Here is a 13,040-nt window from a genome sequence, read left to right as displayed (position 1 = left end):
TCCAACAGTACCCATTTCCCAACAGTGTCATAATGAGTTGTATATGTAAAATGCATAAAGCATGTAAGTGTAATGTTAGCTTATTATTGCTATATTAAGGTGGTGGTAATGGAAATGGAGAAAAGTAAATGAGTTTGTATATATTTTCAAAGGAGAATTTATAGAATTTAGCAATCAGTTGGAAGTGAGATGTGAAAGAAATTGAGGGGTCAAGAATAACTCCTGATTTTTTACTTGAGCAATTGGGTAGCCAGTAAAATCCTTTGCCATGCTGGAGAAGATTGGAAGAGGATTGGGTTACTGAAGGGGAAAATCAGGAGTTCCATTTTGGACATCGTAAGTCGGAGATTGGAGCTGCCTTTGAAACTTAAAAGCAAAAATGTCAAGAAGGAAAAAATAGCAATGTGCAATAGTTAAGAGCACAAAACCTTACTAGTTGTGTAACTGATGCTTCAGTTTCCTCATCTATTAAATGAGAATAATAATAGTTTTATCTCATAATGTTCTTGTTCAGATTTAACAACTTTTGTTTATAAAGCACTTAGAATAGTGCCTGTCACATAAGAAACATTAAATAAGTTTTTGATAAATACATTAATTAAATTAATGTTTACTTTTTTCAAAGAAGAAAGTTCTAGAATAGAGATTAAATACTTAGAAGCTTCACGTACACTGATGGTATTTGAAACTAGGAATCATTGATTAACACATTGGAAGACAGCACAAAGCCAAGCCCTGAGGCTCTGCAGTATTTTAATTTTTTTTTCTTTTTCCTTTTTTTTTTTAGACAGAGTCTTGCTTTGTCTCCTAGGCTGGAGTGCAGTGGCGTGATCCTGGCTCACTGCAACCTCCGCCTCCTGGGTTCCAGTGATTCTCCTGCCTCAGTCTTCCAAGTAGCTGGGCTTGCAGATGCACACCACCATGCCTTTCTAATTTTTTGTATTTTTAGTAGAGATGGGGTTTCACCATGTTGGCCGGGCTGGTCTTGAACTCCCAACCTCAAGTGATCCACCTGCCTCGGCCTCCCAAAGTGCTGGAATTACAAACATAAGCCACCATGCCTGGCCTGTGCCACTGCACTCAGCCAATATTTTGAATTTGGGAATAAAAGGACCTAGAAAAGGAGACTGAGGGAAGTAACCAGAGAAGAAAACCAAGAGAGTTTGGTGTCATGTAATTCAAGAGGAGACAGTATTTCAAGAAGTGCTTGAAAGCAATGGTCAATTATGTTTAATGCCATTGGAAATGAGACAAAATGAGGATTAGATTTGTTAAGAATAGCAGACAGTATGAGGCCTGCGTTCTTAGAACTTGATACCTGTCTTCCTCCTGGCCTTTTTCTTACTGTTAAAGAAAAGCAACCTCCTGATGGTCAGCAGGACCCTCCTTTAATAAGACTCCTTATAATGTCTGATCTAGAACCATATCCGAGAAAAGAGAAGGCAGAACTTCAAGATGACTCCAACAAAGTGCTCAAACATACAAGATCTCAGGCTTTGAAAGAGCCAGTAGTCTCTGGATGAATTGGAACTTTCAGAAAACTCATCCCCTGCAACATTTTCCTTTAGTATAAAGTCTCTTTGAAAGGAAAATGTGCTCTTTAATGCAGTCAGCACTTTTTTTTTTTTAACCCAACTTCCAGCACTGAGCATTTTCTGCAAGAAAGACATTCAGGCATTCTTGCAGAGAGGCCAGCCGCCTCTCAACCCAAAACAGCACCATTATCATGAGAAAAAGTCTTTTTGTTACTTGAAAAATGCCTCTAAATATAGCTTTTCCATGTGTTTTGCTGGGTTTTTTCCTTTTTAAATTTATTTTTATTTTTTATTTATTTATTTTTTTTTTTTTGAGAGCAAGACTGGGTCTTTCTTCATAGCCCAGGCTAGAGTGCCGTGGCACAATCAGAGCTCACTGTAACCTTGAACTCCTGGGTTCAAGAGATCCTCCCCCTTAGCCTTCCCAGTCGCTGGGACTACAGGTGTGTGCTACCACACTCAACTAACTTATTATTATTATTATTGGTAGATAGGAGGTCTTGCTATATTGCCCAGGCTGGACTCAAACTCTTGGCCTCAGATGATCCTCCTGCCTTGGCCTCTGAAAGTGCTGGGATTACAAGTGTGAGCCACAGTGCCTGGCCACTTTAGTATGTTTTTTAAATTAAGTTCTTCCCTCAAATTATTACTGGTTAGCAACATTAGACAGGGACAGTCACTCAATTCTTTTCTTTTCAAGTAGTTGTATTGGTGGCTGCTTCAAAATTATTTGTTTTATTTTAATTTTCAGGATCATTCTGTTTTTGATTATTCTACTGGGGCACCTTACAGTGCTGAAAATGCCTCATAGCCTAGGCATGACACTTGAGGATTTGAGAAATCTATGAAAAGAAGTGGTGCTGTCAGATGTTGTGAGGAGTGATGTCCTAGAACCTTTGAAAAATTTTGCTTGGAGACCTCAATATGAGTTGCATAACTAGCATGAATTATTTGCAGTTCCAGAGAGTTGTAAACAACAGCAGTTGAGAAATATTTTCATAATTCCACATTCAGATCAAATATCCTTGAGTAAAGATCTTTCCTAATAAGTAGATTCTCATTTATGTGGATTGATTTAGGCATGGTTCTAAGTAAATGTGTGGGATATTTGGATAAGTATTTTCTCAAAACTTTAATGCTCCAGCTATATTTTAAGATTGCCTTAATATTATAGATTTTACAAGTAATTTTAAAATTACTAAAGTGATTCAATTGAAGAGTTTGCCTTCCATTATAGCATTCCAAATGGTGTTTGTTTACTTATCTTAGAGGGTTTATTTAAATCTTTCTTTTTGACATCATTGAGAGGCATTAAAGAACTAAAGAGTTTTTACACGAGATCAGAAGATCTCGTGTAAAAATGGGAAGTAGAGGCCAGGCACAGTGGCTCACGCCTGTAATCCCAGCACTTTGGGAGGCCAAGGCAGGCAGATCATGAGGTCAGGAGATGGAGACCATCCTGGCTAACACGATGAAACCCCGTCTCTACTAAAAATACAAAAAAATTAGCCGGTCATGGTGATGGGCGCCTGTCGTCCTAGCTACTCGGGAGGCTGAGGCGGGAGAATGGCGTGAACCCGGGAGGCGGAGCTTGCAGTGACCTGAGATCAGGCCACTGCACTCCAGCCTGGGAGACAGAGCGAGACTTCGTCTCAAAAAAAAAAAAAGGAAGTAGATAAGAGTAGAAATACAAAGAAGGTGTTTCCTTTTCTCTCTTTCAAGCTTCTTTCTCATCCAGTAGCAATTTTTTTCCCTATTTATCCAAAAGCCTCTTCAGATGCCAAAATGTGAAGCTTAGGTTTAGTTAACTGCACTTTATCCTAAGGCTTTTACTCCATTAATGTCTCAAGGATTGCCCAGAATCAGGAGAAGGATCAACTTTTCAAAGTTTAAAAAATACATGTAAGAATGAAGATTGGGTTAAAAATATGATGAGGCAATATGGAATTACATATTTTACCAATAAAGTATGTAAAATTTTTGGTCCTAAATAACATATTTATGGAAAAGACTTTTTGGTCAATTCAGAGTAGAATTATTTATGAAATATTTTCTTTTTCCAATACACTATTTCCAGATCCCTTTGTGGTCACTTGTTAATGGTAAGATTTTTAAAAGGGAGAATCCATGATTCTCGTGTAAATATAAAATGGACATCTGTCAAAGATTTTACCTACCTCATTAACCAATGAGGGAACCAGTAAGATGTTACAGCCAATTCAAAGGAAATGTAAAAGAACCCTGTTTATTTAGGCAAATATGAATGCCCAAATGACTTTACAAATAGATGCAAAATAGGTCTAGCTACAAGGCAACAATCAACTGCATTCCACCAGACGGAATCTGTATTTCTCTGGGCAAAATCATTTGCACTATCAATTTTCTGCCACTTCTTACCACAGGGTGGTAAAATATAATTGCTCAAATCAATGAAAGGCTAAGACAACCTAGAAAGAATGCACTTAACAGAGATATCCAGTAATCAGTAATCTTTGGGGTTCTTTTTTTTTTTTGAGACAGAGTCTCACTCTGTCACGCAGGCTGGAGTGCAGTGGCGGATCTCAGCTCACTGCAACCTCCATCTCCAGGGTTCAAGCGATTCTTCTGCCTCAGCCTCATGAATAGCTGGGGTCACAGGCTCATACCACCACACCCAGCCAATTTCTGTATTTTTAGTAGAGACAGGGTTTCTCCAGGTTGGTCTCGAATTCCTGACTTCAGGTGATCCTCCCACCTCAGCCTCCCAAAGTGCTGAGATTACAGGCATGAGCCACTGTGCCCAATTTTAAACTCTAATTTTTCTCACATATTATTCAGTTTATTCCCTTCTCTTTTTTCACCCTATTGTCATGCCACCACTCACATACACAAAAATACACCAAATGAAACAAGTAAAGAGAAATCCACAACCCCTATTGGCTTATAGCTTGAAATGTAATTAGATTGAAAACCTGTACCTAAATTGAGTATTTTTAATGAGACTTCCTGCATGTTTCAATTTGCATTTTTTAATTAGGCCATGAAACTAGTGATGGCATCAAAATAAGACACTTATAAAGCTGTTTTTATTTTTAATCATCCCAATGATTTTTAAAACAAACATATATGAGAAAGGAAGAGAGAGGAAAGTAATAGGATAAAAGGAAAAGTTAATTTTCACATTGTATTAGTCCATTTTCACATTGTATTAGTCTATTTTCACATTGCTGAAAAGACATGTCTGAGACTGGGCAATTTACAAAAGAAAGAGGTTTAATTGGACTTATAGTTTCATATGGCTAGGGAGGCCTCACAATCATGGTGGAAGGCAAGTAGGAGCAAGTCACATCTTACATGGATGGTAGCAGGCAAAAAAGAGAGCTTGTGCAGAGAAACTCCCGCTTTCTAAAACAACAGATCTCGTGAGACCTGTTCACTATCACGAGAACAGCACAGGAAGGACCTGCCCCCATGATTCAGTCATCGTTCATCAGGTCCCTCCCACAACACATGGAAATTATGGGATCTCAAGATGAGATTTGGGTGGGGACACAGAACCAAACCATATCAAATATGTTAGTTACAGACCATGTAGACATACACGTAGAGGTTAGTGCTAGCTAGTATCTGTGGTGACACAAGACTAATCAACGAAGAGTAAGTTGTTTTTAACAGTATATTAATAAAGTGATTATTTTTATTATTTCAGTGCATGCTTCTAACTCTATAATAGTCACTAATAAACTTTTAAACCACTTAGGAATTTTACAAGTGAATTTTATTGTCACTGTTTTCTATTTCATAAAAGAGACTGGTAATTACTCTAATTAAAGACTACATTTTTTGTTAATGAAAGGAAAAATTAAGCTTGCAAATAGGCCAGCCAGAAGCATACATCATTCATTTGCCAGGTGTGGTTTGTTGTTGTTGTTGTTGTTGTTTTAATTTCCTGAAAGGAAAGACTAAATACAGAATTCATGTCAGTTACTTCTGAAGTTTTCACCCATCTTCTAAAGAAGTCATTTGTCAAACCGTTCTTCATTCATCCAATGGTAGTAGTGCTAACAAAAAGAATTTTTTTTTTTTTTTTTTGAGTCAATCTCACTCTGTCACCCATGCTGGAGTGTGGTGGCGCAATCTTGGCTCACTGCAACCTCTGCCTCCCGGGCCCAAGCAATTCTCCTGCCTCAGCCTTCCTAGTAGCTGGGATTACAGGCACCTGCCACCATGCCCGGCTAATTTTTGTGTTTTTGTAGAGACAGGGTTTCACCATGTTGGCCAGGCTGGTCTCGAACTCCTGACCTCAGGTGATCTGCCTGCCTCGGCTTCCCAAAGTGCTGGAATTAAGGCGTGAGCGCCCAGCCAACAAAAAGAATTTTTAAACTTCCCAAATTTTAACCTTTTTGTTGTCCATTTTTACATGAAAGTGATTAACATAGTGATTTAAAAACAAAAATTTTCCCTCTATTTTAAAGGTCCCTCTTTAAAGCTTCTAGCTCAGCAAGTGCTGTTCAAGATGAGACTTCTAAACATTAGAATTAAACCTCCTAACTCACTTGCCTGCCCTCTCACTGACCTCGCTTCCTCCCACTTGTGGCCAGAAAACTCAAGATAGTAAATACAGAGTTGGGAGATCTAGGGACTTGGGGAAAAGCCTCCTATGAAAAACAGTTATTATTCATTTGGCCATTTGCACTATCAGATATTTTTCTTTTGAAACATAATCTCCTGCCTTCAGTAAGAGAGATTGTATTATATCATACACTGTATGCACTAGAGAAATTAAGATGACTGCCAAAGGACAGCACCACTTAAAAACCAAATTGTTTTTAATTGGTGTGAACTCGATGAAGACCTAAGGATAGTGGATTGGGAGATAAGCCAGTGAGGCTGTTTTACATTTGATAAAACTCTCATTTGGGAGACATAAAACAGACATTTATTGTTTTTGCTATTAACCCTAAATGTCTAGATAGTAAAAAATTACACACATGTGCATGCGCACATATATATGTATATATGTGTGTGTGTATATGTTTTAATTGAAGCATGATGCCTTAAAATAAGTTTCAACCATTGCAACAAGTTCATGGGGCTTCAGTAGAATGGCCTTTCTGTTTTATGTGCTTTTGGTGTATCTTCTTGGTTCTGGAATGACATCAAATGCGAAGTCATTCATATTCTAGACAAGCAGAGCTAAGGGTCTAGTTTGTGCATCATTTATATTCTAGATCTTATCTGGGGTTCACTTAGAAAACACCAATCAAGTTGGCTACTTATCATATTCCATAAGCTTATATATGTGAAAAGAGATGGAAACTAAGACCTAAAATAAGTTTGAGGATTATCTGTGGATCTCAATGTGTTTGTATCTCTACCAAATGTTTTTTCCTATAGCAGGGGTTGGAAAGCTACAGTCCACAGGCCAAATCAAGACCCCTCCATCACCATCCCATCACCTCCTTTTTAAAACTGAAGTTTTATTGGAACACAGCCACACTAATTTGTTTACATATTTCATTCCACAATGGCAGAGTTGAGTAGTTGCAACAGAGTTCACACAGTGTGCAAAATCTAAAATATTTTCAATCTGGCCCTTTATAGAAAAAGCTTGCCAGCCCTTGCCTTGTTATAATGGTTCCTAAAAAGGGCTCTTTATAAGCAACAGAACCGTAATTCTTATTGCATAGAAAAAGCTGGTAGGGTGCAGTTCTTCTTGAGATCTTGCCATCTTTCTGATTCGAAAACAAAATTTGGTACCACACTATTAAAGAAGTGTTATTCATCACACCATTGTCAAAGTTGGCAGGCTAATCATTTGCTTTCGTGTCTTTCTTACACACAAAATAGTTTAGCATGCGTTTTCCTTTGTGTCTGCACCTGTGTGGCAAAATTCGGTGCTTGTGTATCTGTTATGATTCTTGTCACAGGAGCCAGGCAGGTGGATGTGGATGTGTAATAAAAGGGTTAAAACGATTTTGCTGGCAGCTTTTGGTTTTATATTCCTAAAAAGCTCCCGCCGGGGGCATTATTTAAAGCAAGAAGACTTTTTAATATTTTAGGATACCATTTTTTTCCAAGTTCTCTAGGTGCAAAAGGTAGAACAAAGAAGTCAAAAAGGTGAGAGGGAGGTGAAATTGTGATGAGATTTTCTTGGGATAATTCTAGGTGGCCATTCTACCCTCATTCACCTTCCTGACAAGGCTATATGGAGACCTTTGTTCTCTCCTCGTGGATGACTCTTCAAAGGTAGCTGGGGTCAGGCCTTTCTCAAAGGGTCTCTTGCCATGCCTCAGAGCACTGAGTGCTGTTTTGGGGGAAGTCTTATCTTCTGAGCAGACCACCCCTGTTCCACATGAAGCCCAGGCTCAGGTCCAGGCCACATGTTTGTTGTGTTCCTTCCAGTTTGAAAACTTGGATCGGTTTGCTGTTAGAATTTCAATTTCCCTGAACCAGATAGGAGCCATTTGCACTTGCTAGCATCTAATGCTGTAACCTTCTTATCAGATCTTTCATTGTCTGCCAAAGTCAAGGTTAAGGAGCCAGGTCTGCATGCCTCCTCAGCATGACTCCCTGTGAGAAAGCAATAGGATCATGGAAAAAATGAAAAATAAAAAATTATCCCAAAGTTTTTGTCGGAATTATACTAACTTTTTGAAACTGTTAGTGGTTCCTTCTAGGCTTTTTTTTCCTAGGTCCCTCTCAAGGTCATTATAGTTATGGTCATGGTTGATTAATGAAGGTGGGAGGACATTTTTGGAGATTTGGGTATTTTTCTACGTTCTAGGGAAAAACTCAGAAGTTCTTACTAATGTGGCTTGTTTTAGGGGACTGGGTGTGAGGATGTTGAGCACACTTGTCTGAATGAGAAACCTCTCATTTACAGTGGTATGCCTGTGGATTTACATTTGTAGCACAGCTTTTCTCTATGATATAAAAAGAACTGGAGCTCAGACTAATTCAAAGAATGTGTAAGGAACAAGACTTCGCACCATTCTTGGAAACTTACACACAAAAATACCTTCTTATACATATAAGTAAATCTCGGGAAGCATATTGAACAAAGAAAGTTACAGAATATGAGACCCAGACTATTTAAAAAAAAAAAAAAAAAAACTTCCTTAAATATCTCCAAGGGCTTATTTCGTTATCAGTATCAGTCTGCTATAAGAATAGCCAGCCACTTGCAAGAGGCACAAGTGCTGGTGTCACAGGGCAAACCCCAAACTGAGGTCCAGCCTTGGTGGGACCTCATGGGTTCTTGGCTTCATGCAGGAAGGAATTCAAGAGCTAGCTGACAGAGCAAAGTGAAAGCAAATTTATGAAAGTAAAGGAATAAAAGGGTGGCTACTCCATAGGCAGGGCAGCCCTGGGGGCTGCTGATTGGCTATTTTTATGGTTATTTCTTGATCATATGCTAAACTAGGGGTAGATTATTCATGAGTTTTCCAGGAGAGGAATGGAGAATTCCTGGAATTGAGGATCCTCCCCTTTTCAGACCATATAGGGTAACTTCCAGACATTGCTATGGCATTTGTAAACTGCCGTGGAACTGGTGGGAGTGTCTTTTTAGTATGCTAATCTATTATAATTAGTGTATTAATGAGCAGTGAGGACAACCAGAGGTCGCTTTCGTTGCCATCTTGGTTTGACAGGATCTGGCCGTCTTCTTTCCAGCATCCTATTTTATTAGTGGGGTCTTGTAAAACAAATTCCTATCTCACTGGAATTTAGAGCGAGGAGAAGAAACCACCAATTCCCTGCTTGGAAGAGCTTCCACTGTGGGTGCAAAGCAGGGAGCAAGCAGGTGGTCTCTGGAATGTCTTGCAGCTGGGAGTTCATGTGACCTTCATGAAGCAAGCAACCCAGAGACAGTGGCAAAATCGCTTATGAACTAAACTGAAGCACCATCACTGGACAGGGTGGAGGAGCCCTGAGCACCCCTGGGACAGTTCTGGGCAGTGGAGGCAGGTGGGATGCAGCCCCTCACAACCCCCATGGCCTCCTGCCTGGGGCTTCTCATCCTGTCCTCTTGTTTGCTTGCTGACTGCAGGTTCATCCCAGAGGCCTGGTCGGCCTGCACAGTCACCTGTGGTGTGGGGACCCAGGTGCGAATAGTCAGGTGCCAGGTGCTCCTGTCTTTCTCTCAGTCCGTGGCTGACCTGCCTGTTGATGAGTGTGAAGGGCCCAAGCCAGCATCCCAGCGTGCCTGTTATGCAGGCCCATGCAGTGGGGAAATTCCTGAGTTCAACCCAGACGAGACAGATGGGCTCTTCGGTGGCCTGCAGGATTTCGACGAGCTGTATGACTGGGAGTACGAGGGGTTCACCAAGTGCTCCGAGTCCTGTGGAGGAGGTAAGAAAGGGGACTCTGGCTCAGATCCCCGCCAACTTCTTGCTCTTTTTCTCTCTCTTCTCTTCCTGCGTGCAGCTGGGTCATGGGACTGCCTCAAATCCAAGAATGATAAGTAGGACGAGGAGGGGAGGCAGCCATTCTAAATGTAAAGCACACTCAATGAAACACAGATGTATTTCTTTCTTGGCTCCAGTGGCTCTCAGACTGTCAGCTGTGAGTGGCCAGTACAACAAATGCTTTGGCTTTTAGTTGTCATTCTGATGTCTTGCAACATATCATCGTGTATCTAGCTGAGAAACACAGTTGACACTGACCTGGCAGTGCTCTCAACATTGTTTTATTGATCTCTGCCCTTGCCTCAGTGCATGCCATGTGAACCAAGACCCAAGAACTAGTTGGAGTCCCTCTGATGTACTCAGCTGATTGCCCAAAGTAATAATCTGTTTACATCTCGAGGAAGGGTGTCTAAAAGGTAACTGATACGGTGGTTACCTGGAGCTGGAAAGGAGTTTAAAGATCAAAGTCTGACCCCATCCCCATCTTACAGATGAGAAAACTAAGAGTCAGAGGAACAAAGTGATTTGTTCAAGATCATACAGCTGGTGAGCAACAGAGCTGGGAGTAGGACAAAGTGTTCCTTTCTCTGTCTAGTGTCTTTCCATCATACCATACTTCTTTAAGCACCTAGAGAATTCTTGAAGCTTTCTCATTATGAGTATTAGTTAACTCATGTTAAATGTTTCCACACATGGTTCTCCTTGGTGTATTCAATGGTGATAGAACAGTAGATTCAGTGACTCTTTCAGATGTTATGAACAGGATTGTAGTGGCAGAGGAAGGCATTGAAATCAACAATTGATTCTTCAAGATCACGATCTTTCTTCCCGCTCTAAAAATACGGTAGATTAATATTGACACCATCTCCTATGTCTAATCCCAAGAGAGATTTTAATAGATGAGGAAGTGCCAGATCTTTCCCTGGCTATTAGTAACCCCTTTGGGCATGCTAGGATTCTGTTTTCTCAGCAAAGATTCTTAATAGTCGGTGGAAAAAAGTACTAAAATGATTTCCCAAAACTGTTTTCTAAACCATGACATTTTGGAAACTTTGAAAATGCGTCTTTTGTCGTGATTGAGAACGTAAGAATAAATGTGCCACACTGTTCACATGTAGTTGAAAAGGAATGAATAGTGGAACAAGTACTAGCAAAGAATCAATTTTCTCCAGCAGGTCTTTTGTAAGCATTTAATAGTCCTGACCTTGAGGTTCGTGTTTGTTTCCACGTCTTCCAGTTTCAAACCCTGGAATTCTGAAGTGTTTTAATGGAGAGCCCTGGTATGTTAAAACCTAAATTCTTATGTTAAAACAAATGATTCTGGAAGACAGTTTCCTGGAACTTGGTGAATGTAACTGTGTTCATTTGGGACTCTTCACTCACTTTGAGGACATCTTTTCTTTCACGCTTAATGAGAGAGAAGTGTTAAATAAGCTTTGGTGATCTCTGGAGCCTGGGCAGGAGCTGAGAGATCAGGTAGAAAGGCTGTTAGCCAGTGGCTACAGTTGCTTCTTTCCAACATAACAGATGACTCAGAATTCAGATGGTTGTGCTTTCATCCCCAATTTCCATGATCACCTGAATTGAATGATCATTATTTCTAGTCTAAAACAAATGTGCTTTAAAACATTATTTATGATCTCTCAGTTATGGTTCTCAGTTACAAGTCAAGCCTGGAACTTTATGAACAGATGGAAAAAATAGATGCAGTAATGGAATATATAAATAACCAGATACCTTTTTCTTTAAGAGTCTAACCATTCTGCTGACCAACCAAGGGTATAAAATTCGAAGTGTCGAGTGTATGTGGAATGTATTTAATTTAAAATGTTTTCAGAAGATATTGATTTAGAAATAAGACTTGGATGTTTGAGATACAATTGATCTCTACCTGTAGAAACGAAGTGTTTTTATATAACATAAATTGTACATCCTTTATATCCAAGGCAGGGTAAGTTACTGAAATTTCTTGGGTCTTTAAATGTCAACAACTGAACACACTTACCTTCAGTTATGTCACTGTGCCAAGGTAATATATTTATGCCTAAAATATGAGAGTTGAAAATTCCAAAGTGATGAAAATATGCTTGGGTTATATGGTCCATATGATGCCCATATGCACTAAAAAATTATTTTGGTATATAGGACATGTATATTTTTCAAGTCTTTGTTTGGCAGTAAGATTTTACTGTGTTATCAACTTTGATGTTTCACCAAGATGTAACCCACAAGGTAATATATATTTTTAATTATTTCTGCTGAAGCCAACAAAAAATGTGCGGGATTAATAAATAGATTTTAAATCAATTTTGGGTTGCAGGGCCGATCAGGCTAATTTTATTGTTTTTGTAATCTCAAGAGATGAAATTGGATAGACATAAAAGTAACCTTTCACCTAGCAGAGGTAGCAACCAGAAGGAACTAGTTAGTAATTTAGTCTGTAGTTGGTGGCTGCGTTTCCCTGAGCTGTCATCAAATATCATGTAACAATTATGCTATTCTGGGAGATATAAACACTGAAAATCCCATTTTCTGGAAGATCGCATGTGAGCCTAACCTGCTCAGATCTGAATCCTGTGTCCCACTATCACCTCCTTGTTAGATTTTAATTTCCCACATATGAACTGATAGGTGTTATCAAGGAAAGCAACTCTGAGCCCGATCAGCTTTATTGTGTTGAACTCCTAGACAGTAAAATCCACATTAAAATCTAGCTGGGAGAAAGCTTGACATTGACTTCAGCAAAAATGGAAGATGAAGCCTTGTACCTGTTGTTCCCCTTTTCTTACAAGTCCTCTCTCCTTTTTGCTTCTGTCAAGAAAGGAAAACCCAGAATCATCAACTACTGTGCTTAAACATGTTCTCTGTCGGTTTACAATGTCCTCCTAAGAGAATGTATTAGCTGTTTTGGAAAGAGCACAAACTTGATGAGCTAACTTCTCACGTCGTGCCTGCCTCCCATGGGCCAACTCTACTGTGAAATCTAAGGTGAAACCCTCAGAATTTTTCCCTCCTCCAGCTTCCCACACTCCCAGTTCCAGGGCGGCTCCCTCACTCCAGGTTCATGCTCCCCAGGCATCCCATTCCCACCTTCCCTCAGCCTCAATTGCATGCT

The 13,040-nt window shown here is 39.7% G+C and overlaps 1 protein-coding gene across 5 annotated transcripts in view; it reads left to right on the top strand.

Moving 5' to 3' along the window:
• Window positions 1-13,040, top strand: part of ADAMTSL1 (ADAMTS like 1) — a 979,893-nt gene that overhangs the window by 782,341 nt on the left and 184,512 nt on the right. For all 5 annotated transcript variants that reach the window (XM_045373291.3, XM_005581665.5, XM_074017425.1 and 2 more), the window contains one exon: window positions 9,568-9,869. In XM_045373291.3, the coding sequence (XP_045229226.2) occupies window positions 9,568-9,869 (302 nt within the window). The remainder of the gene's footprint in view (window positions 1-9,567; window positions 9,870-13,040) is intronic.

This window comes from Macaca fascicularis, chromosome 15 (genome assembly GCF_037993035.2).
Source record: "Macaca fascicularis isolate 582-1 chromosome 15, T2T-MFA8v1.1".
NCBI lineage: Eukaryota > Metazoa > Chordata > Mammalia > Primates > Cercopithecidae > Macaca > Macaca fascicularis.
Note: the sequence above shows the minus strand (reverse complement) of the source record. Positions and strands in the feature narration are given on the sequence as shown.